At 32.2% G+C, this 26,837-nt stretch overlaps 2 protein-coding genes across 2 annotated transcripts in view; both read left to right on the top strand.

Annotated features, from left to right (window-relative positions):
- The window catches only part of LOC108906161 (synaptotagmin-15-like), a 214,710-nt gene that overhangs the window by 100,056 nt on the left and 87,817 nt on the right, over positions 1–26,837 (top strand). Inside the window, exon 7 of the mRNA XM_018709358.1 lies at positions 5,019–5,126. Within this exon, the coding sequence (XP_018564874.1) occupies positions 5,019–5,126 (108 nt within the window). The remainder of the gene's footprint in view (positions 1–5,018; positions 5,127–26,837) is intronic.
- The window catches only part of LOC108906167 (aldehyde dehydrogenase, dimeric NADP-preferring-like), a 31,401-nt gene continuing 25,066 nt past the window's right edge, over positions 20,503–26,837 (top strand). The window contains exon 1 of the mRNA XM_018709365.2: positions 20,503–20,823. Within this exon, the coding sequence (XP_018564881.1) occupies positions 20,560–20,823 (264 nt within the window). The 5' untranslated portion in view covers positions 20,503–20,559. The remainder of the gene's footprint in view (positions 20,824–26,837) is intronic.

Here is a 26,837-nt window from a genome sequence, read left to right as displayed (position 1 = left end):
CTTTGTCTTTGCTGTGGTATCCTGAGAACTCCTTAGCAAATCGACAGCTATTTATTTCATCCCATCGTGTTCTAAACTTTTTGTGGGTGTTTTCCTTAATCATTTCAAAAAGTGCTGACAACGAGATCCCACTGGAGGAACCGGGTCCAAACATAATAAGGCCCGTATTCATAGCGATTCCTTGAGGAATAGGGATCCCTTATTCCGTATTCTGCATACCATAAGGAATAGCTAGCTTGTCAGCTTCTTTCTGCCATTATGACCTGTCGTGTCCCTTAAATACAAATATACTCTTGGTAGGCGAGGCCACCACTAGCGCTGGGTGGAATTCTCATTCCGATCTGGACATTATTTTCCGATTATGCAAGATAAGTACTGATCAGTACGTTCTATCTACGATACTTTGTGAAACTTTTAAATTCTTCGCAACTCGTCTAGTGTCGATAATGTTATCCTCGAGTGGTCAAAATGATTTTTGAGGAACTACGCTGTGAATGATATGCGAACCCTTAGATTTTAATACGGAATAACATACCATTTTAACACTCTAACACGGAACAGTATTTCACAATAGCTTCCCATAATTATAGGATCCTCTTTTTGAACATGTTGAGATGTATTGGTTGATTTTATACAACGTTGATAATGTAACTGACTTAATATACATGTCTATTTTGGTCTGATCGCACCAGTTACAGAATTACCTTGCACATCGCTAGGAATACTTGACTTTTACTTGTTGTTCTCGGGTTGGGCTCTGTGGGGGAACACTCGACATCAGTGATTCTCTGGAACGTTCCAACCAACGCTTCCAAACGTTTCACCGTACTTCACTGTCGGCATCTTCAGTGGTGACTCTGCAAATGCTTCGTCGCGACACTTTCAAATAGGGTCAGTTATAAAATACTCTCAAGTAGCGAAAATTGCATTATTTATTTATAGATCGATTTACTTAAACAAGTATTTCAAAATTTCTATCTTTAGTCCATTTGGGTTAGAAAACAACAGGGCGTCCAAATTAAAAATAATAGCGAAAGTCCCATTATTTTTGCCACAATAGTGTTAACGGCTTGATTTACTAATTTGTGACACCCTGTACTACCAGTATATGATCTAAATATTTGTTTATTGAGGAAGGTTTGCAAGGAAGTACGAACATGCCAAAGAGAAAGTAAATTCATCGTTATTGAATAACTCCATTGAAAGGTTTATACCACTTTAATTTTTAGTATTTTTATTTTCGTAGAAAATAACAAACAGATAAAGCATTTGTGGAGGCTACAAAACGTTTCAAAATAGGTTATACGAGAAACTGCAAAAGTATAATAAAATAACCATTTTTACGCAACCGTTAACCTAATTCACCTTTTTTAACGGCTACTGCTGTTTACATTTCATGCAGCAAATAAGGAATTTTCCGCTTCCAAAACTGAACAGGCTGTTAATCCATGTCAAATCGTGATAAGTGATAATTATTATATAATTTACTTACTGCAAAAAGTATGCAAGGTGTTCATTAATTTTTCAAAAACATTCAGTTGGAGATTTCTTGTAGAAAATAATAAAATGTTCCTATAAGTGTTCGGGAAAGCTTCGTTTATGGGATATTATAGTACAGGGAACCAAGGGTTTCCCTTCCAAATTTTTTCGTATAAAACCGACTGACGTAAAACTAAGAAGCGCCGATCAAGACCGTAGTAAAAATTTGTGTAATTTTTTTTTAAATTTTAAAGTTTAGATAATAATCATGGTAATTTAATTTAGAACGAGTAAAATTATTAATTTAAGGAGTTGATTATAATTTTATTACTAGTACCTCACGATCCTTTTCCATTCTATAATCACCTTATAATTTGGGTAATTTGTTCTCCCTTTTTTAGTGGCAACATGTTGTGCTAAAATAATGGAAACTTTTTGAATCATGTTGTATCATGCCTACGTTTAAATATGTTAAAAAATGTTAGCAGAAGAATTTTCAAATAAGGTGTCCTATAAATATCTCTATCAACTGGTATAATTACCGTTTATATCAATATTAAAGAGATTGAATTAAAATTCCTCGATTTTTTTCTTGTATTACGGTCCTTAAAAATAAAAATTCTTGATGTTAATGCTCACAACTAGAGTTTATATTTGTAATATAGGTACGAACTTTTATTATTTTGTACATAAATAAATAATATGCTGAAGAAAGCGTGTTATTTATTATACTAAAAAAGAATGCTATAATTGTAAGCTCATATTTTAGCAGATATTTCTACATAATACTTCCACATTACCGTAGATAAAATTAATTTATGAGTTGGAATGACTAAATAGCATCTACATAAATCAAAGATGAGCCCTTTTGTGCAGGAAATACTCTAAAAACGCTTTGTGCTAACTGTTACGCAATATATTGTGTGAATCGTTAGAAAACATATTTTCAAATTGAAAATATTTTTATCATTATGTATACATTTTCTTATAAATATGATCATATAGATTACGTAGCTTTTTTAGACAATCGAAAGAAACTATTATTATCAATAAATTACCATTGAAAGAATTATTTGCGCAATTAAAATATGACAAAAGACTGGTACGTCGACTTATTTCATCATTTTCATTTATTTTTTACATACAGCTGGTGAATATTGAAGGGTCTCTGCAGACTAAAAAAAATGCGCATAAAGATCAAACAATGTTTTGTATTGTATTATATCCTTTTTGTTGGTAGAAATTCTGAGAAAACTTCATTTAATGTAAAAAATGTTTATTTGTTGCATATTGCTAAAATACATAAAACAACTTTTAATTTACTACTTCAGTTGGGTCGCCTATTTGGGGGTATTTTTAATTTTATTTTATTATTGATTTTATTTATTACTAAATTCTTTATTAAATTTAATATTTTTTAGGATTTAAACCAACTTAGTTCCGTTGACCTTTTGAATTTAATTTTGCGGTATTACATCTTAGTAGACATCGGGTTTTAATAGAGGTAAGTTGTTCTAAATCGAAAAAATAATTTACACAATAATTAATTACCAATTTACGAAAAAAGTGAAGTTTATTTAATGTAGGAGACCCCAAAATACTCGACTGTCTGATGTAACTGATAAGTGATAACTGCAGTAAAAAAATTAAATCCATTTTTCTCAAAAAACCTACAAATATATTTTTTACAGTAAATAAGGTGATATTTAGAAAAAAACACCTAGTTTTATACAGGGTGTTAAAAAAATAGTGTAAAATATTTAAGGAGGTAATAGTATGAACCAAAATAAGCAGAAAAGTCTCAATAAACATGGGTCCGCAAAGTAACGGTTGCGGAGATATGGAATGTTTATGTTTTTTAGCCCCTTTTTTTTATTTTGCAAAAACGTTGTGTATTTTCTTATAATAGTTGGTTGATGTTTAGTGAAATAAACAGTACGTATTTGACAGTTGTTCTCAGTGCACAAGTTTTCTTTCGCTATGGCTGGTTACTCTAACGCAGAATTAACAGACATGCATTTCATGTATGGTCGTGCTAATGGGAACGCCACCGAAGCGCGACGTCTTTATGTTGACGCTTATCCAAATCGCCAGATTCCTTCACAACGCATGTTTGGAAGAATTCACCAAAGATTGCGTGATACCGGTTCCTTGAGCAAACAGTGCCATTTATCCGGAAGACCAAGGTCGGTATCCACTCCTAGAGCAGAAGAAGAAATTCTAGCACTGGTAGAGCAGAATCCAGGTACGAGTGTGCGGAGAATATCAGCCGAGGTAGGAATTAGTGGTCCTCTTGTTTGGAGAATCCTTCACGAGCAACTGCTTTATCCATACCATGTGCAACGAGTACAGGCCTTAAATCCAATAAATGATCATCAAGCACGTTTGGTTTTTTGCCGCTGGTTTCTACGTCATGATGCTGAAGACCCTCGTTTTCTTGCAAACATTCTTTTTACTGATGAGGCCGGGTTCACAAGAAATGGAGTGTTTAATTTTCACAATACGCATATTTGGGCCGACGAAAATCCTCATGCTCTAATAGAATCTGGACATCAGGCACGTTTTTCATTAAACATTTGGATGGGTATTGTAGGTGACAGGTTTCTAGGTCCTGTTGTTTTACCAAACCGATTAACAGGCGCTGCTTACCTCAACTTTCTGCAGAACACACTGTATGAGTTTTTGGAAGACATTCCTTTGAATCAGAGGCAACAAATGTGGTTCCAGCATGATGGTGCTCCAGCTCATTTTTCCATGGCCGTTAGAGAGCATTTACACCAAACTTTTCCACATAGATGGGTAGGAAGGGCCGGACCTGTTTTATGGCCTCCAAGATCGCCTGATCTGAACCCTCTAGATTTCTTTGTTTGGGGATATTTGAAGACATTAGTGTACGGTACTCCTGTAAATAGCCTGGAAGAGCTGCAGCTACGGATTAATCAAAAGTGTCAAGAAATCCAAACCAAGGAGGGTGTTTTCGAAAGAGTTCGAATATCGTTGAGACGAAGATGTCGTGCCTGCTTGGAAATGGACGGAGGGCACTTTGAACATCTTCTGTAACTTTGTTTTTTGTTTGTCAAAAACTTCCTTTGTGGGTTTATTCCTAATAAAATAAAATGTTTGAAAAACGAATAGTGGTCCATATCTCCGCAACCGTTACTTTGCGGACCCATGTTTATTATGACTTTTCTGCTTATTTTGGTATAGCTATGTTTGTATTTAGCTGCTTCAAAAACTCAAACTTAGTTGAAATATCTTACAAAGTAACGCAGCTGTGAAAAACAATTAATTAAAAAGCTTGGAACACTAGTTTTTTCGTCTAATAAAATGACAGCTTGGACTTATGGGCAATATATTCACCGATTCTGGCGCCTAGATACCAGATATCTACATATTATTTTTATATCAAATATTTTTTCAACTTTTGTGAATAAAATCTATAGGTATAGCAAAATTGATTAACCGTTAGAAATAATTTACCATATGAAAACCACTCGCTATTGTGTTAACTAGGCTACATAGTTAATTTGTTATTTCAGGAACCGCAAGAGATCAAGTCAGATCTAGGTGAGTTACTGCTATCCCTAGTCTACAACGAAAATCTCAATAGGCTGACTGCTACAGTAATCGAAGCCAGAAGACTCAAGGTAAGAAAAATATATTTATAATTTTGTTATAAAAAATTCAGCAAATTAGATGCGATAACGTTGTTATCCTGGAATCCGTCAGATATGGAAAAAATATGTAATATAATGAATAACAGTTTCCGTAAAAGAAATAGAAAATATTTGTATTGTTCGGGAGTACGACAAAGAGTAGAAAGGATATTGTTAAAGACTATTTTCACATTTTTACTAGAATAAATTTGCAGTATGCCTACTGTTTTTTAACTGTTAGTATTATTATCAATTTCAACCTGTTATCCTTATTAATGGACGTTTCGAATTGGAGTTGTCATTATAAAAGTAGTATTTCTTCAAAGGTGTTAATTACAAGCAACAAGAAATGTACAAACTAAGAATGTAGGTGGTTTCAAACAACAATATATTTGGAAGAATAATAACACGTCAGGAAACATCTTAAGCTATGGTTTGTTAGAGCTGTAGGCGACGCAAAGCAGACAGTCAGTTGTGCGCGTCGGACTTACGCTGAAATCTAGAACACAAGAAGATGGGCATCCGGCTTGTTAGAGTCTGCTCAGGTAGACTCAAGGTAGGTAGAAAATTTTGTGCGTCGTCAGTTCAGTTGAAATGAAATTTGATTTGATTTCAACGCAGTCGTTCAGTTGAGCTCATAGCGTACAGTGCTAAAAAGCGTTTATTTTTAACGAATTTTAAAATGGCAACCAAGTTTTCACCAGAGGAAGACGAGAAATTAATCGATCTCGTACGAGAACATCCCCCATTGTATACCGTTCTTTCCAAACGTCTGTTAGAAAACATTGATCTTCATTTTTATTTTGACGACAACTGATTAAATTCAAAAGATCTTTTTCATGTTCTTCTTCCTCAATAAGTATTGTCACCAAAAAATGTTAACGCTATTGTCATGAGAAAAATAAATTTTGCCACAGTAATAATAAATATTTTCGTCTGCATTTACCAGCATACAATCAGAAGCACTAAATCTAACAAAACACTCTCCCTTCAAAACCGATAAAGTTGAACGCTACAGATTCTGCTAACAGTGTATGTCGTCTGCGACGCAGGGTTCTAACAAACCAAAGCTTAAAGCTTCAACTTTATCGGTTTTGGAGGGAGAGTGTTTTGTTAGATTTAGTGCTTCTGATTGTATGCTGGTAAATGCAGACGAAAATATTTATTATTACTGTGGCAAATTTTATTTTTATCATGATAATGGCTGAACATTTTTTGGTGGCAATACTTATTGAGGAAGAAGAACTTGAGAAATATCTTCTTTGAATTTAATTAGTTGTCATCGTTAAAATAAAAGTGAAGATCGAATGTTTTCTAATTTCTATGTTTGGAAGGGACGGTATACAATGGGGGATGTTCTCGTACGAGATCGATTAATTTCTCGTCTTCCTCTGGTGAAAACTTGGTTGCCATTTTAAAATTCATTAAAAATAAATGCTTTTTAGCACTGTACGCTGTGAGCTCAATTGAACGACTGCGTTGAAATAAAATCGAATTTGATTTCAACTGAACTGACGACGCACAAAGTTTTCTGCCTACCGTGAGTCCACCTGAGCAGAATCTAACAAACCGGCTGCACATCATCTTGTGTTCTAGATTTCAACGTTTGTCCGACGCGCACAACTGACTATCAGCTTTGTGTCGCCTACAGCTCTAACAAACCATAGCTTTAGTGTTATATGTATAGGAATCAATATATTCCATAGGGAATGAGAATTTTAATGGTGCAGAAATATTTACAAATTTTTTTTAATGAAACATAAATTGTCGCAAGATGAAACTGAAAATACATCTTTATGTTACAATAAATCAAAATTTAAAGACCTTGCCTTTTTCAAAGAGTCTATAGAACCAATGGCAATAGTTTTGAGTCCACTTCAAAAAACCATTCGCTAAACTATGCTATTTTACCATAACTTAGTTACCTCTATATCTCTAATGGCTTTCAAGGTTCTACGACAGCATAAGAGAAATACGACAAAATAAATTTTTGGAACAATAAGAAACTATTTTCTTCTAATTTGTGATGTTGATTCAAGAAAGATATGATCAGGTAAGTAATTAAATTTTTTCTTAGCAGATAAAGTTTGATTTAGTTTAAAAAAAAAACGTTATTAATATTATAAAGGGTAACAAAAACATAATTTTCTGTGCATGGACTAATTTAATACTTTACTTTAAACTTTGAAATATTCTTTCTTGTACCATTTTACAAGAAATTTTGACAAAAACGCTTTATCTTCCATATACAGAGTATCTCCAGCAGTGGCTGATAATTATATTAGGCAAATCAGTGATTTTGTGACAAAAATACTAGTAGCAAACTGACTGTGACATCATATAAAAGACAGTCTGTAGATATATGCTTATATGTTTCATACTCCACTTTACCATTAATTAATTTTCTATAAATATTTTTATTAAAAAAAAACGCAGTTTTTTTAATGTTTTGCTTAAAAAACCTAAACTAACAAAGCAATCTAATTACTATAAAGAGACAATTTGTAGAGAATCGAAATACGAATAAAACGAGAGGTCAATCGATCCGGAATCAGGTCTGGTGAATAAGGAGGGTGAGAGGGAGGACAGTAATCTTATTTTTGCACACAAAACTGACGAACTGATAATGCTGAGCGTGCGGACGCATTATCCTGGTGAAGAACCATATCTCGTGACAACTATGGATCTTTTCGCGGATTTGTACACCTGGTTCACTGTTTCACCTTGAGGCAAGAATTCAAAATGCATAATTCCATTAAAGTTGAAAAATACAGTGATTTATCATTTTTTATATTGAATCGAGACTGACGTCTTCCTTGGGGCGTGGAGATCCTTAGCCAATCCATTGTGATGATTGAATGTTTCAATGTCGTAACCGTCAACCCAGATTTCGTTTCCCGTTATGATCCTTTGAATGAATGTTTCATCGTCATTGAATTGTTCAAGGAGTTGTCGAGAAACTTCCACACGATTTTCTTTCTGTTGTTAGATCATCAAATGAAGAACAAATTTTGTTGCAACTGATTTTGTTGCAAATGGTTATAAGATCAGCACCTTTATTGGCCAATAAAGTTGTTGAATTGCACCTCATACAATGGCCAGTATATGCTTCTGGATTTGTGATATTCAGGAATGAAGCAACTATTGAGGGTATCCTCGCCAATGTGTTGATTCCAACAGGCTGAGAAGGACATTTTTGATTGATGTATCTTAAAAAGAATATGTCTTGTGTTAGGCGAATTGAGCGCAGAGAAATATATTTTCTGTATATTTCAAGAGCATTCACGCAAAATCTTTCTTCTATAATTGTACATTTTCTTGAAATGACCGTCTTGGTGTCAGGTATTGAAACAAATAGGTAACTGCCAACGTCCTCTACGCCACTAATTTTCAAATTTGTCAATTCGCAGCATCAACAGGCACCATCATTATTAGTGCAACCTGAAATAATTCAAAGTTCATTATATACCTAACAACATGTAACAGGTAAGGATATTACCTTATATCATTAAATATTCTTTATTGGAAGCCCCAGTAAAAAATTCTTCAATATGGGCTCTTTCCAATACTGCAGCTTGTTTTGGTTTGTATCCTCTCGATTCGCTCTTCAAATAAGCAGTAAGCTTGTTATATTTTCCTATATCTATATTTTTGCAGACCTTTATAGTAGCTTTCAACATCGAATACTTCGACCACATAGATGAAATTGCATATTTTTTCTTCAAATTTAAAAAATACGATAGCATGTCTTCTTTATTTATTGTCATTACTCTCCTTTTTGCCATCCATTCGTTAAATTCGGCGAACACTATTTCGTAATGTTGCCTGGATTTCGCTGGCAATAAACGGAAAATTTCTTCTTGAGCTTCTTCAAAAACAGCCACAGGAACACAATTACTTTCTTGCATTTTTACCAAATTCAGATAGAACTGTTTATTAAATAATTGATAATAAACAACGTACCATAGCAACCAGTAGGTATAACAAAACCTACCGCGTTTCGTTGAGTAGTTGAGTACTAGTAAGAAATATCAAGTCGTGCGAAATTTTTTTTATTAAATTCCACAAATATGATTTTGATGTGATTATGGATAAAACGTTGTATTGCATTCGTGTTTTAACTGCCTTTTATCCACTTAAGAATATGAAAGAATATGAATATAAATATGAAAAGATTTAAACATTCTGGATAAAATGCTACTAAAAACACTTATACAATAAATAACTATAAATTCATAGTCTCATAAAGCATTAAATATTTTTTAAATACCACGAAAACACAAATGTTAACGCTGGTAAGTAAACCCGTTCTAGTTCATCTCATTAAAAAAAAGATGCAATATTTCTTTAGAATTATCCAGGGTACTTGTAAGCAATTTTTAATTAATATACCCCAATTAGGGCAAATCTACTTCAATACTTGTAAGTGTTCGGTTAACTTTTACAGTAATTAATGAATAACTTTTTAATGCTCCGAAGGAATCCCGGCCGTCATGGTCTTAAATATTAAATAGTTCTGGCTCTAAAGTCACGTAGACGGATAAAGAATACAACCCAGACTAATTATGAAGACATTTTAACGATTCGCTGCTACTACAAAAAGAGAAAACACAGCTTTGACTTTGGAATATTTATTCTAGACATGCTTTTATGTTCTACAAAATATATTTACCTATTTAGATCTCAGAATGCTGAAATGTTAGAGAAAATATTTACGAAACATGGGTGAGCGCTGCAATATTCCACTTCTTTCTTCACCTATAGAATTTTGATTATAGAATATTGCTACACGATGAACAATTAAACGACATAAAACAGGCATATAGAGTGTGTTCACTGTGAGAGTGAAAAAGATTGAAATATATTTTTTCAACCAATCGTCACAAAACTGTGACATTTTTTGACTGTCAGACAGAAGTCTCTAAGGTTATCATTTTCCTTACTGAGAAAAAAAATGGTACAAAAGTATTTACTTTTAATCCTGAGAGCTAAAGCTGTTACTTTTAATCGTCAGATTAAGACCCGATACTTCGAGTCTTGGGTACAGTCTAATCGTCTAATCGGTTAATCAAGCTTTAAGGACCTAAAAGTGTCAATCAAGTTTTAATTTATAAAAGTTTATTCAACAATATTTACAATAATTTTTGTTTATCCACATTGATATTAAATACACAGTTGGAACAAGTATTAAAATTAAATAAACCACTGAAACTGCCACTACCCTCATGCTTGGAGCAATTCTCAAAGCAATCCAACACGTTTTCACTATAGTCTGTTTAGAAATGAAAGAGAGTAATAAAAGCTTATTATGTATGCAAATCGTAAATAAATGTAGTACTGGTGCTTATATTCAATATTTTTATATTATGTATTATCGGTATAGACGAAGTGTACTTTTAAAAAAACTTTGTGTGACCGGGTTGTACTAAATTGTAGCAGGTAGCTAAAATTTAATCCCCGACAATCCGTCTTTGTCTATGCCGCTTCAATTTCTCGGTCCATTTCTCTTATAAGTAAACAATATAAAAACAGCATTTCAAAACATGAGGCTACTTTAAGCATCATAACCGGGTTAAGAGGGTTTTTAGTAATTCAAATAAAATTATTCAATATTATTATCAAAATATTTATTTAAATTTAATGAATAGACTTTTATTCCACACAAAAATATATGTATTTTGAAAATTCAAATTATGGTGAGTAAATGTAGTGTTGTATAAATGTACAATAAAGAAAATAAAAAAGTAGGTATATTAAAATTCATCCTCTGAATATTCTGATGAATTATCTTCGTCTCCTAGATTGATAACGATAGGTTCCACAGTAACGTCAATTAAATTATCGAGTTCCCACATTTTCTCCTCTTCTTTTTGTACATGATGTATACATCTTTGCCAGTTATCTGCAGTTACTCGTTCCAAGGAATTTTTTAACAAAATTTTCACGTCACTTAATTTAAACGTCGTATTATTTCGCGCTACATCTCCTTTTACCTGCGCCCAGACTAATTCGATTGGGTTAAGTTCACAGTGATAAGGTGGTAACCGTAGTACCGTTATTTGGCGATTTGTTGCCATTTCATCGATAACATATTTTTTCTGATCTTTATTAAGATTGACAAGTGTCAAAAGTTCCTTTTTCACCATATTTGTTTCAAAAGAAATGTTTTTTCCGGATAACCATTGAATTATATCGGCTTTCCTCCAAGCAGTCGTAGGCGTCCGCTCGGTCTGCCGTGAATGGTAACTGGCATTATCCATGACAATTACAGACCCCGGAGGAATAAGATCCAACATCTGTGTAAAATACTCTTCGAAAACATCTGCGTTCATGTCTTCGTGATAGTCACCTGTATTTTTAGATTCAAATAAAAGTAAACCGCCATCTACAAAACCACTGGCACTACCTATATGTGTCACTATTAATCTTCGCCCTTTACCTGAAGGTGCCTTGAACCCTGTTGAAAGTCCATCCAAAAATGCTTGTCGAAAACTTTTTACATTTTTATCTTGCCATACTTTTGTTACAGTATATCCCTCGTTGACCCAAGTTTCGTCTAGATAATAAATATTCCTCCCTTCGTCACGGAATTTTCTAATTGATCTTAAGTAGGATCTTCGCCAACAAATAATTTCATCTTTATCGATAAGAACTGACTTCCTGTTCTGCTTTTCCCAGCAAAAATTCAACTCTCGTAAGACGGCCCATAATTTGCTTCTACTGATTTTTGGCAAATCGTTGTCCTCTGAAAGTTCACTTAAAATTTTGTTTAGCGTTGGTATTTCTTTTTTAAAATAAAATGAGTGTACTTTTCTGCGAATGACATTTTTGAAGAAATCATCTATAACGACTTTTGACCTCCCTGTAGATGATTTTGGGGGATTTACAGTATCTTGTTCATTTTTTGTTTCCTTTAAAAGTCTGTAGATAGTCGATTTTCCAATCCCTGTCATTTTGGAACACTTTTCCACGATGTCGTCAACACTGTTGGTAGGATTTTGGTGTTTCAATGCATTAAATACATTTAATATAATAATCTTCTCATTCTGAGACAGCGCACATCTTTTCACGCGTTTAGCAGGTACGTAATCTGATAAGCTCGACATTTTACCCAAACAATATTATATCCACTGGCACAATAGTCACTAAACACAAGTCGAATTTTACTCTACTGCACTAGCACGTCTTCGTATATTCAGCTCTAAGACTGGATTGATCTGTCACAATACACTGGCTCCTGCCCTATGATGTATCCAGTAAAATATACTAATGTACACCCATTACCTGTTAGCATTAATGTTACCCGATAATTACCTGAAACGAAATATTACCACGCCCATGGCCGGTTCTTATCTCGGGGTTTTATTACTCTCTTTCATTTCCAAACAGACTATAATAGTTATATTATTTTCAGAGGTTGTGAAATCAGAAATGACAACGGTGCTTGGTTTATCATTACCACTACCAATTTTCAATATTCTTTTCGCAACATTTTCTTTATTAAAAAGTGAGTCTTCAATGTAACCTTCCGCTACAGAGCTCGATCTCCATTCTCCGTATCTTTTAAGACAAGTGAAGTCACTACCGCCGTCAACGTTCGTCGTAATGCGTGTCCACTGTACTCTTTCTAGTTGTCCAACTTAAAAAAATTTGCCACTTCTTACGAGACGTCATTGATTTTATGAATACCGATCACCATTCGATGACACTTTCCACTAACACATCTGAGAAATAATAGACGTTCTACCAATCCGGGTGGGCGCAAAGCAACATATTTTCGATAAAAACTTAAAATATTGTCTCCCAGAATAGTAAAAAAATGTGATCTCTTGGGAATTTTTATAGTTAAGGCGGATTTCACATCTTCAACACTATTAATTGTTAAATTGACTAATTCATCAGAACGGCATGCACAAGACGACCTATAAAAAAGCTTTTTTAAAATTTTGTTCTTTTATTTTTAAATTATTTTATCATCAAATGTAAATTATCAGATGCGCTATTCAAAATGCAATCAACTTGCTCCTTTGTAAATATTCGCAATTTTGTCGGTACGTATCCCTCATTTTGTCTCTTGAGAAAAGCACGTAACTTTGAATATTTGCTTGTATAAATCCCCTTCTTTATATTCAACGTTGACCGCATTGAATATTCTAACTAAAGCATTGACGGTTTCATTTTATTTGATGGGTTTGAGAAATACACCATCAATACATCTTAACGTTTTTTTCTTTGCACCAATCCATAAAACGTTGGTAGACACATTAATAAATTTCTCGAGATTTCTTTGGAAGATTCAAAGAAACCACTCTCGCACACTCCAGTATCTCCTCAGGTACACCTAAATCTTCATTACATTCCATTTTTACAGAATTTTCAGCAAATTGAACCACAAACAAATGAACTCAATTAGCAATATGGCGACTAATGTTTGACAAAGTATCCACGACTTCATCGATATATCCAACTTACCTACAACAAATTTGATTTGAATAATTTCAGAGCACAAATTAATAATTAAATGAGGGATTTCAGTTGGAGAAAAAAATGACATATTTTATTCGGATTAAAATTGTCTTTTTTGTCTCGCAATTCTGCATCCGCTCGGCTACGCTACGCTCCGCCTCGCAAAAATAAATTGCTCGCAACAAAAGTAACACTTTTAATCCTAATATAACAATATACCTACTATATTTTACAGAAAAGTAGTTCTTGATAAATCTTGCTTATCGTTCAAATAAGGCTGTCACGAAGATTTTTAGTTTCGTTTGTACAGGGCATTAAAAAAATATCCTTAAGCAATGAAAGAGTAGAATGCTCTTACTTTTAACGATATGAAAAAATATATTAAAGTCAGTTGTTTATAATTTGCCTGTGTATTTCGATTGTTACAAAAAATCTCTAGGTAAAATGAAAATATATTTCAATCAAATAAAAATTGATCCCTCTCTGTGTTTTTTTAGCTACCCACTCACTGTGTACAAAATTACGTATGGAGGGTTAAGCTTACTTGGTAAAACACTCTATTTGTATTTAGAACTTAAAGTCATAATCCCAGAATTTGAGAAGTTGTTCCTTATACATAATTGTGTTTACAAAAATGGAAAAAATTCCCCCACCACTAAGCAAATATTTTCTTCTCAATTATGGGAAATGATCATTTTCAGTAATTAGGTAATAGGTAATTCAGTTAAATAAAATACAGGTATGAACATTAATCATCTCATATTTGTCTTCATTCTATAATTTGCGAATCTCTGTGATTATTCTTAATTTGATTTACTTGTAATCAAAAATTTGATTACTTTAATAATAAAAACAAAATAATGCTTTGTGAAGTCCAGGAAATTGCAATCGAATGCTTTTTCAAACCAATTATGGGAAATGATGATTATTTCCAGTAGCACATAATTCAATTAAAGAAATACGTCAATCGTTCCAGATTTTTCTTCATTTTATAAATTGCTTCTTTATCAAGTTCGAATCCCTGTGCTTATTCTTAGTAAATAGCACTAAATTAGATGAATTCGAAAAAAAAACTAGTCTTCATAATTTGCAGAATGAAAATAATGCAGAAAGTTGTTTTATTGGACTGAATTGTTAGTCCAATACTAGATAAAGTTTATAAATTTCAAAAAGCGTTACTTCGGTTTTGTTTTTAAATAAACACATTTTTGACAACAATTATGTCTAATTTGAAACAAAATTACGTTAATTACACGGAAGCTGTTAGAAGTAAATAAAAAGAACCAACAACAGAAAAACAATTCCTATACGTATAATATGAGATAAAAAGAGAATTCAAAGTTTTGAATTTTTTTTCTCCTTTAGGGATGGAATTACTGGAAATATATTTAGAGATATGCGGCTTATATACAGGCTGTTACAAATTCGCTTCTAACTACAGGGATCTCGGAAACGGTAAGAGGTACGAAGTAGCTTAAATGGGGCAAAGTTGCATAATCAGGGGACCAACATTATGCCTCTAAAGAATCAAGGCTAACATGATTAGTTTTCGAAATATTTGAAAAAAAAACGAAATTTTGGAAATCCGTTTTTATTTCATTCAAGATGAATTTTTCGAGACAAAACGTCTGAATCTGATTCGGGCTGAGGCAGTACAGTATTGGGGGTCATGAAGGCTTGCAAAAAATGTAATAAAATTTCCAGGGTCGTATTTAAAAAAATTAAGTTGATGATGGTCCTGGAGAGACGAAACGTTACATATAAAAATTGATTATGCCATTCGATAGAAGGCAAAAAGTGACCTTGAGAAAGTGTTTTTCTTTTTTCAAAATCACCTCAAAACAAGGCTGAAATGAAACAAAAACGGATTTCCAAAATTTTGTTTTTTTTCAAATATTTCGAAAACTACTTATGTTAGTCTTGATTTTTTAGAGACATAATGTTGGTCCCCTGATTACGCAACTTTGCCCCCATTTAAGCTATTTCGTACCTCTTACCGTTTCCGAGATCCCTGTAGTGAGAAGCGAATTTGTAACAGCCTGTATATATTTTGGAATTCCCAAGAAAATTTCCTAAAATTTTGGTCTTTAATATTTTTTCCTAGATAGAAAGATAAAAAATAAATTATAACGTTCGTAATATAGAGTACTTGCTTTTGTTTGTGTACAAATCATTAAAACTTTTCTTCTCTCAGGTAATCGACAATCTATCGATAATTTAGACAAACAAAATCTACATACTATTTCTTTCTAGAGGTCAAGTGCCATGAAATCATATTGAAACAGATGAATAATCAATTCAACTGTTTTCACATAATTGCATAGCACATAGGTACTCGGTAATTTGTTCAAATACGAGGACTATTCAGAAAATAACCGATTTTTTTTAATTACTCGCTAGTGGAGATATTTAGTGATATGCGGTTAGCAGCATTGCGGTGCGCATAACCTCCTCTGTAACCACATGAGTATTTCATGAGTATTTGTAGGACTATATAGATTATTGCAAATGCTATTTTGGCGCCTACTATAATTCGAGTGTCATAGATGGATTCCAATGCCAAAGTGATGATCACTGTTTTTTCGACTATAATGGAATTAAGTATTTTGAATTCTTGCCTCAAAGAGAAACACTGAACCGCGTGTACAAATCCGCGAAAAGATCCATAGGTTGTGGCGAGATAACTCATGGTTCTTGCACCATGACAATGCGCCCGCACTCAGCTTCGTCAAATCGTCAGTTTTGTACCAAAAATCAGATTACTGTCGTCCCTCACCCTCCATACTCGCCAAACCAATTGAAAAGACGCTGCTTTCAGACTAACGATAACATCAAAACAAATTCGTCAAAGAACATTTCAAATGTAGCTATCCAGGACTGCTTTGCGAAGGGGAAACACCGCTGGGAAAGGTGTGTGAATAGGCGAGGAGAGTATTTTGAAGAAGACAAGGACCAATAATGTATAAAGTTAATAAGAAAATTTAAAAAAAAATAAAAAATCGATAACTTTCTGAACAGACTTTGTATAAACATAACTAGGTTTAAACTTGTATGCTAAACTTTTAAAGCATCTTTATTTAATATTGATTAGATGACAAAAGTAAGTATACTACATAGTTAAGGCATAGATATATAATTTCAAATAATTCCCGGAATAGTCATTAGATAGTAATCCATTTTATAAAGATCAAAAGGTTATAAATGCACCAATACTTACACCTAATATGAAATATGTTGACTTTCTGTGCGTTTTTAAATTAAATTTAATTTTAACATGGAAATAGGTACACAGATAAAATGAAAGATGTAGGAAATTTATATGACGGACAAAGGGGAATAACTCTTTAATAATAAATTCTGTAATTGCAACTTATATTCTTAGGAATATGGAACGATTCGGAATAAAGGCATATAATTATTACTTTACCAATGCGGCGTTAATCAATACTATTTCTCATAGTTTAATTATACCCAGGACCCGATACAGTCAATAGTTTTTTTTATAATAAATGAATTGAAAATTAATTATTACTTCCTATTTGACTTAAAAAACATATTGTGTATTGAATATTTAGTGAAATTTCTTAAATGGATTTATAGTCGTAATTACAACTTTGATATTGAATATTTGTCTGCGATGTCAAGATATATGGAGTTGCCATTTTTTGTCTCCGTGCTTGGCTTACTTTTTATTTTTAAAGATAATTACATAATCAGATCAGCCAAGTTGTGCAAAATTTATAAAAATTTTTTAGTTATTTTAAAAATTCGGATACCACTTTAGGTTCTGGAAGAATGGCGAAAAGGTGGGTTATTCGGCAATTTACGTTTGGCGTTAAAATGTAGCTATTTTTATGCTCTTCAAACTAACCTATAAAAAGTTTTATCCTGCTAAACCTAAACTTGGATAAATAGCATCAATAAATAAACAACACTTAGAAATTTCAAGTTTACACTATATTCATCAATTTTTTGTGCTGAATTCATTTTAAGTATGTAAATCTATAATACGACATTCTTTTGAAATAACACCATCTATAGGTTTCCATATTAAGGTAAATGACATTACGCATTCACACGAGATAAAGTATGAAAATACCTTTCCAACGAGGTATAACACTATGGGCTTTTGATGAGCCAATCCTTAAAAAAATGCATTTTTCTGATCAGATATTAGGGGCTCCTCTGCCCTTTCTGTCGAGAGATAGAACAAAATGTCAATAACAAAAGTTATGCGCAATGAATCCGGCTATCGATGTATGCACTATTTAATATATCTGAATAAAAAACATTTCTGAGAAAAATTCAACTTTATGTTTTGGTACGTAGATTGCGCCCCCTAGCGGCCGAGCTACGAACTATTTCCAGATTTCTCTTGGTTGATTTTTTAATCAAAATTTTTTTCTCGAAGTTCTAGGGCCTATACTTTCCCTAATATCGTACCTCACAGGCCTTAGTGGGACACCCTGTATAGTGTCAAAGGTAAATAAATGTGCATCTGTTGTGGTTGGTGGTTTGTTATTTTAATGACTATTATTATTTTTTACTGAAGGTTAACCGACCAAGGAATTGACCAATTTATGTAAACAAGTAAAACGTTGCCACAAATACCTACAGAGAATTGTGATAATTCCATGAACGCTTTATAAATATTTGTTAAATCTAAAATACATTTTATATACTTAGTGGTTTAACTATCATTATTTAAAATGCAACGCCATATCTGTATTCATGAGACACATTAAAAATATTCTAAAAATCTTAAAATTCCAACGTTAGAAAACGTACAACATATCATTTGATGTTTCACTAAATGATATAACTAGATATGAAAAATGTGATTCTTCCATGAATTCTTAAAATTAAACGAGGAAATATGATTTTTAAATAAAACTGCTGAAAACTTTAAAACACATTAACCAAACATGATTATTATTTTAATTCAAAATTACCCAGATCATTGATTGATAAAGAAATCATTTGAAAAGGTACTTACTAGGCAAATCTGATAAGGAATAATCCAACAGAGTCGGTTCAGTTGATTTTTTTCTAACTATCCGAAACTGCTGCTTGTGGACTGCAATTAACTATATAACTTAAGTCCTCCATTCATCAATATTTTTTCCTCAAAGCAATACTTTTCATAGTATATTATGCTTATCATAAAAAAAAACAATAAAAACATTTTATATTATACATGTTAAAAGTAGGACAATAAAGTTTAAACGCTAATAATAACCGCCAAAATAATGGAAAAAATTGAGCCACTGGGTATTCTAGAAATTTGTTCACTACGTATCGTACTAGGTATGTTCCATTTTAATAGAAAAACTTTTTTAACTTGCATTATCGTTACAAAGTGCTTCAGCGAAACTAAAATAACTAGTACTACTCGTATCACAAAAATTTTATAGCATTTTTTTCTAAGAATTCGATTTTACTTAATATAGGGTGTAACTAAAATACTTGGCTGAACTTTTATAGCAAATTCTAATTCACAAATCACCAACAAAGTTCCTATAAACATGATAGAATATAGAAAATTTTTTAATGTTTTCTCGTTGCGTGTTGTTAGAATGCACCATTTTCGAGAAAAATAATAAAATGTTAGATCATGTCTACATAATTATTGTTGTTAAAAGTGTCAAATCGTTATACTGTTTTTTGAAATAAAAAATTAATATTCAAATAAAACGTTATGAATAAAACTAGGTATTATTTACATGGTTTCCATCGACTTTTTTTTCTACATAATAACAAAAGTGATTTTTTGGGCTAATAATTGCTAGGCTATATTCAATATTCACTTGTAATACCACTAGAAGTTAAATTATATCCGGAAATTTTTTAGAGCTCACGAATATTTTTAAAATTATCGTTAGACGAAAGATAATTTTCGGAAAATATTCGTGAGAGAGGAAAAACCAATGTATAATTTGATCTCGAGTGGTATTCGGTAAGAAAATTTTACAATATGAGTTTATAACATAAAAATCCTATTTACAGTATTCATTGTGTTTATTTCGTAGTATAATTACTACGTGGTTAAATATACAAGGCTTTGAATTACCTTAAATGTCAAATTTCGAGAAAAATTATGTCAGTTGTACTTATGTATATAAACAACCACAGTGATACAAATAAAAAACATTTAGTTGGTTTTTGTACTATATACAGAGCCGACAAAATGAATCGCTTTGGTCAAGAAAATGCGGTAGTAGAAAGGCAACAAATTGAGAAGTTATCACCCAACAAATCTAAAGCAAGTGTTTGGAGACAATTTACTGACTTTTGTTTGAAGAAGTAACATAATTTCGATAGGGAAGACATATTATCTTTAGGGGAACTTGAATTGTGGTTTCAATATGCGCAGGAAAGATGCAACAGATTACAAGGAGGATGTAGTGAAAGTTTTATTACTGCGGAACAGTTACAAAAGCATTTTTATAAAAAATATATTCACAAATTTGGTTCTTTTTCGGATACTGTTTTTATTCTTTTAATATTAAACAATATAGAAAGTTTAACATACCGCACTGGTTGTTTGTAGATAGTCATTATCATTTCATGAAGTCCCGCTGTCACTTTTTATTATGTCAAAAAATTTCCACTGTAATACCTTCTGGGGTACCCCAGCAGAAAATTTTCAAAAAAATACGTGGGTTGTTATGGCAACATTAAGAAATGCTCCCAGTTTATTGGTTAACACAATGTAGGCCTGTGAAATTTTCGTGTAAATTTAAACTTGTATCAGATAACCAAATAACCAAAATCTTAACAATATTTTTTATATTAATCAACGTGCTGTGAAGCCGGTCCTGTAACCCCAACCACATGCGCGTGATTGGGCAAAGGCTGAAGAGTTTTTCAAACAATCAAAACGTATCATCGATTCCTTACGCATTCACTCGTTTTTCTCGACTCATTCCTTATCCGCCATCCGCCACGGAACCCTGCAATGATCAAAGTAGAAAGTGACGTTAGTGAACTGGTTTTGCCCAGGGCGCAAATTTTGAATGGCACCAACAATGCGTGGGAGAGTGTTATTGACGTAGAGGAAGAGATATCTTCCAAAACTGCGCCTAAGGATGTTGTGGCAGTTGCGAAGAAAGCGTTCGCGACCGGAAAGACGAAACCTCTGAAATTTCGGCGGGAACAACTTAAGGGACTACTTAAATTTTTAGAGGAATGCAAGGAAGATATAGAAAAAGCGCTGTATCAGGTAAGTTAAGTCCTAATAATTAAATAAATATTATTAGTTATTTATAGTTTCCTAGGAATATTTTTTCATTTCAATTCTATCTATTTAAAATTGTATCGCTCAAAAATAAATCAATTTAGTACAAAAATTTTATAATCGTAATATTTTCTGATACAGGATTAATAATTTTAATGGAATTAATGTCGTTTGTCTCATGCCAAAAACGAAAAATGTCACCTGCTGTAAAAAATTACCAACTTAAGTTTTCATAAACATATATCAATATGTCATCAATAAGACAGTTTATATTATGGAAAAAAATTTGTTTATCAATTTTTTAAAAATATGTATTTAGCAATAGTTTTTTGCTTAAAAAATATTCTCAAGTGACGTGTACAAAATTGAACTCGTGAGCAGAGCAAACTGTCAAATTTAGTTAAAAAAAAAATAATAATTAACATAATTTGGAAAACGTAAGAGAAAAAAGTAGTTCTTAAATTAATTATACTTATACAGGGTGTTTCCTAAGTACAGTCCACAACTTCAGGACACAATTTCTTACGGTATTTAAAGAAAAAAAAGTTCCTATAAACACATGGCCGGAAACGCTTAGATTCCGAGATACAGGGAAAAAAATTATTAATATTTGAAATAAATTCAATGTTAGTTTCGTAAAATTTAGCAGTTATTGTACAGGGTGATTCACTAGATATATTTTGACCCCCCATTAACTTTTTTGTTTTAAGGGTTATAAAAAAATGTGAAATATAAAAGTTGCACGATTTTTTATGAAGTTTTCAAAAATGATAGAAAAACAATTCCAAACAAAATGGCCGCGGATTTTAACTTTGTTAATTTAAATGGAACACCCCCTATATTTTTTATATATTTGGATAGAACGTTCCCTGTCGAGCATGGTCATATAGGGTTTGTTGGGTCCGTCTCTAACAGGCAGCGAGATAATATTAAAAAACGAAAAGAAGGTTTTTTACTAAGAAAATAAGATATTTTCTAATTGTCAGACCTCCTTCTACATTTCTGTCATTTTTCCAATTACGTAAGGATTTAGATTTAGTTGTAATATATTTTGACATATAGGACATTGATATAGTCTAAAAAGCGGAGAGATATTTTAACTAAATCTCACTAATTAGGCCGTGAGAGGCCTATTTACTCATGGACAATGTTATTTGGTAGGCCGGGTTATAATATAGGTCGTAACAATGTTATGACAACATTGTTATTGTTTGACGGTTTGTATTATTATTTAATTAAAATGGGTTACACAGAACTAGAAAATTGAAATATTATGGGAATTAAAATAAAGTTTTTCTCCATTTTCTATTGTAATTCTAAATATTTCAATTTTCTACTTCTGTGTAACCCATTTTAATTAAATAATAATACAAACTGTCAATCAATAACAATGTTATCATGACATTACTATCTGTCACTGTCACGACCTNCAGGGTGATTCACTAGATATATTTTGACCCCACCATTAACTTTTTTGTTTTAAGGGACAATAAAAAAATGTGAAATATAAAAGTTGCACGATTTTTAATGAAATTTTCAAAAATGATAGAAAAAGAATTGAAGTCCAAACAAAATGGCCGCGAATTTTAACTTTGTTAATTTAAATGGAACACCTCCTATATTTTTATATATTTGTATAGAACGTTCCCTGTCGAGCATGGTCATATAGGGTTTGTTGGGTCCGTCTCTAACAATAAGCGAGATAATATTAAAAAACGAAAAGAAGTTTTTTTACTAACAAAATAAGATATTTTGTAATTGTCAGACCTCCTTCTGCATTTCTGTCATTTTTCCAATTACGTAAGGATTTAGATTTAGTTGTAATATATTTTGACATATAGAACATTGATATAGTCTAAAATGCAGAGATATTTTAACTAAATCTCACTAATTAGGCCGTGAGAGGCCTATTTACTCATGGACAATGTTATTTGGTAGACCGGGTTATAATATAGGTCGTAACAATGTTATGACAACATTGTTATTGTTTGACGGTTTGTATTATTATTTAATTCAACTGGGTTACACAGAACTAGAAAATTGAAAAGTTTTTCTCCATTTTCTATTGTAATTCTAAATATTTAAATTTTCTACTTCTGTATAACCCATTTTAATTAAATAATAATACAAACTGTCAATCAATAACAATGTTATCATGACATTACTATCTGTCACTGTCACGACCTACCATATAACTTGTAGTTGTGTAGTAATTATACCTCACACGATCTAATTAGTGAGATTTAGTTAAAATACCGATACGCATTTTGGACCCTATCATTGTCTGATATGTGAAAATATTACAAATAAATCTGTAAATCCTTTCGTAATAGGAAAAAAGCAGAAATGCCTGGAAGAGGTCTAACAATTACAGGATGTCTTATTTTTTTTAATAAAAAAACCTTCTTTTTGTTTTTTAATATTATCTCGTTTATTGTTATAGATGGACCCAACAAACCCTATATGACTATACTTGACATTTTATCCAAATATGTAAAAATATAGAGGGTGTTCCAACAAAATTAATATCCGCGGCCATTTCGTTTGGACTTCATTTGTTTTTCTACTATCATTTTCGAACACTTCATAAAAATCGTGCAACATTTGTATTTCACATTTTTTTTATAACTCTTAAAACAAAAAAGTTAAAGGGGGTCAAAATATAGTGAATCACCCTGTACTTTGATAAAGAGCTGCATTTTTAGTATAAAGTCATTTTTTGTCTGCCGTCAGTGGCGTAGTTAGGCGTGAGTCAGTCGGCGTTTTCGTCATAAAATGTAGAACGCCAATGGATTTTTTAAAATTTTTATTATTTTCGGATTCGCCTAATATTTTACAACAAAGTAGATGTCTTGAATTTTTTGCCTACTACTAACCTATTATTAGAAGAATGGCCGGCAATTACAAACAACAATGATAGAAATAATAGAAATAATCAGTTTCGGCAAAAAACAGGTATTGAAAATGGCCACCTTCTGATAAAACGCACGATTTCAATCGTTTCATCATTGATTGTCTCACTGTTCAAAAATTCCTGGAGAATTTTGTATGCCATCACAACTTTGAATTATTCGATTTCGTAACTCGTTTTCATCTAGCACAGGTGTTTTATACACAAGAGACTGGAGGTGATCCCATACATAAAAGTCGCAAGGATTCATATCAGGACTGCGAGCTGGCCAAGCTTGGGAACCTGCCCGTCTAATCCAGCCGTTAGGAAAGGTGCATAAACCAGAAATTAGCTCTTACGTGTAGAGGTACATCTTCTAATAAAAAGTTTAATTCTTCGGCTAGAAACTATACCTATACCTACGAGTTACCAGTTAATCGAGCTGGTAAAAAGTAAGGTCCAATAAAAGCGTCATGAATAAACCCTATCCATACACTCAGCGAAAACAACCATCTCTTATTGCGTGCAAATTTTCGTCCGCCCAAAAATGTTCATTATCAAAATTAATAATTAATTGCTTCTCGCGAAAAAGTTTCCTGGTCAGTAAATAAAATTTTCGTCAAAAATTGTTATTATGTACACTGTATAGAGTAACCACCTACTAAAATCTAACCTTGGCTCAAAATCACGGGGCAGTAAAGCTTGTACCCGGTATATATAGTACGGGAATAGCAGACAAACTTTCAAAACTTTCCAAACAGTCTTTGTATACATCCATGAAGCCGCAACGCTATCTTCCTGGTACTGGTCGAAAGATCTTCTATCTCTCGAAGTATATCTCCTTCTAACTCTGGGGTTGTTACTGTTGAAAGGTTGCCTGGAACTTCCGTACTACGTTTAAAACTACCAGTTTCACTCAATCTCAATCTAAATGTTTTAGAACATGGCGTTACTCTNCGAAAACAACCATCTCTTATTGCGTGCAAATTTTCGTCCGCCCAAAAATGTTCATTATCAAAATGAATAATTAATTGCTTCTCGCGAAAAAGTTTCCTGGTCAGTAAATAAAATTTTCGTCAAAAATTGTTATTATGTACACTGTATAGAGTAACCACCTACTAAAATCTAACCTTGACTCAAAATCACGGGGCAGTAAAGCTTGTACCCGGTATATATAGTACGGGAATAGCAGACAAACTTTCAAAACTTTCCAAACAGTCTTTGTATACATCCATGAAGCCGCAACGCTATCTTCCTGGTACTGGTCGAAAGATCTTCTATCTCTCGAAGTATATCTCCTTCTAACTCTGGGGTTGTTACTGTTGAAAGGTTGCCTGGAACTTCCGTACTACGTTTAAAACTACCAGTTTCACTCAATCTCAATCTAAATGTTTTAGAACATGGCGTTACTCTTTTAGGATAACGTTCCTGATAAATTCGCCGCGCTTCTTTCGAATTTTATTATCTCATCCACAGTTTTGATTGACAACTTATAACTAGCAAAATGCCAACTATCTCGGTACCAAACAAGTAACTAAGACGACAAAAAAGGCATACCACATTATCTCTTATTTTTATTGTTGCTGAATTAAATAAATAAGGTTTTTTTCTAAGAATTTTTTCAAGACACCTTTATTGTTTTAAAATGTTGGGCGAATCCGAAAATAATAAAAATTTAAAAAAATCAAAAAATCCACTGACGTTTTCCATTTTCTGACGAAAACGTCGACTGACTCATGCCTAACTACGCCACTGGTGGCAGATAAAAATTGACGTTATACTAAAAATGCAGCCTTTACCAACGTACAATAACTGCCAAATCTTAAGAACCTAACATTGACTGTTCCAGATTTATTTCAAATATTAATATATTTCTTAATGTATTTCGGAATCTTAAGCGTTTCTGGTCAGTAACATATTTATAGGAACCTTTATTTCTTTAAATACCTTAAGAAATTGTGTCTTGAAGTTACGATTAAATGTGATGTGATGTGATGTGAATATGATACAATTTATCTGGTTCCAACAATTTATTCTGAAATAGATACATCCATTGAATAATAAAAACAAAATTCAGTGGTTTTCATGGCCTGCTTAGTTTATTCGCTCACTCTTAGCTAAAAAGGTACTTTTTATATTGAAAATGTGAACATATCCAAGCCAAAAACGATTGACAAACTTAAATTTTTCGAAAATGCATCAATACAAAATTTTCTCATATGATGCGTATCAACTTTATTAGGTACAGTTCTATAGAGTAATAAGTATTTTTAGTGAAAAACGTGCACGAGGATTTGAATTTAAATTTTTTACAGCAATTTTTAAGAAAAAATCCTGAAAATCAAAAAGAAAAATTTGCAAATATGTCAAATAGTAGTTTTAACCCTTAAGAAGCCTATATTAAATAGACAACATAATATGAAGGAAAATAAACACGGTGTTCGATTTGATATTGAAAAGTGTGACAGATACAGCAGTAAAGAGAATAAACTGACGCTTTTGTACGAAAACATGCTATCTCTGATTTCGTTGGAAAACATGATATCTCAAATTAAGCTTGGAAAACATGCTAACTCAGATCTTTAAGTAAAAACATGCTATGTCAGTGTAACTAGAAATTTAAGTTGGCACATTGAATGATTGCATTTTATAATAAACTTATATTATAATATATTTAAAAAAAGTAAGGAATGTTTGTGTTCAGGTACACTGTTTATTTTATTTTTTTTATTCAACATTTTTCAATTAATTTTGTTAAGTTACTGTTATAAACGACAAAATTGTTAATTAAAAAAAAGAATAATATGCAGTATGCTGCAACACGTACATTACTCGACGTTTTTTGAAATAACAAATTATAAAAAAATAGTGTATACCTTAATATATAAAAATGTTTATTATTACTAAAAATTATTCGATTTTTTTCATACAAATTTGCTTTGATATCAAAATTAATAGCGTACTCTTATCTGATTTATAGTCGCTACTCTTGATACACTTATTTTTCTTTTTCACAAAATCTGGGATGCACAATTTATTCTGAAAATAATTTTGTATGCCTAAGGAGACTGCAATAAAAAGAATTATATAGTGGACCAGGCTAGGCCCC

Source organism: Anoplophora glabripennis, unplaced genomic scaffold (assembly GCF_000390285.2).
Source record: "Anoplophora glabripennis isolate ALB-LARVAE unplaced genomic scaffold, Agla_2.0 scaffold288, whole genome shotgun sequence".
NCBI classification, from domain to species: Eukaryota; Metazoa; Arthropoda; class Insecta; order Coleoptera; family Cerambycidae; genus Anoplophora; species Anoplophora glabripennis.
This window is presented reverse-complemented; position numbering and strand designations above follow the sequence as displayed.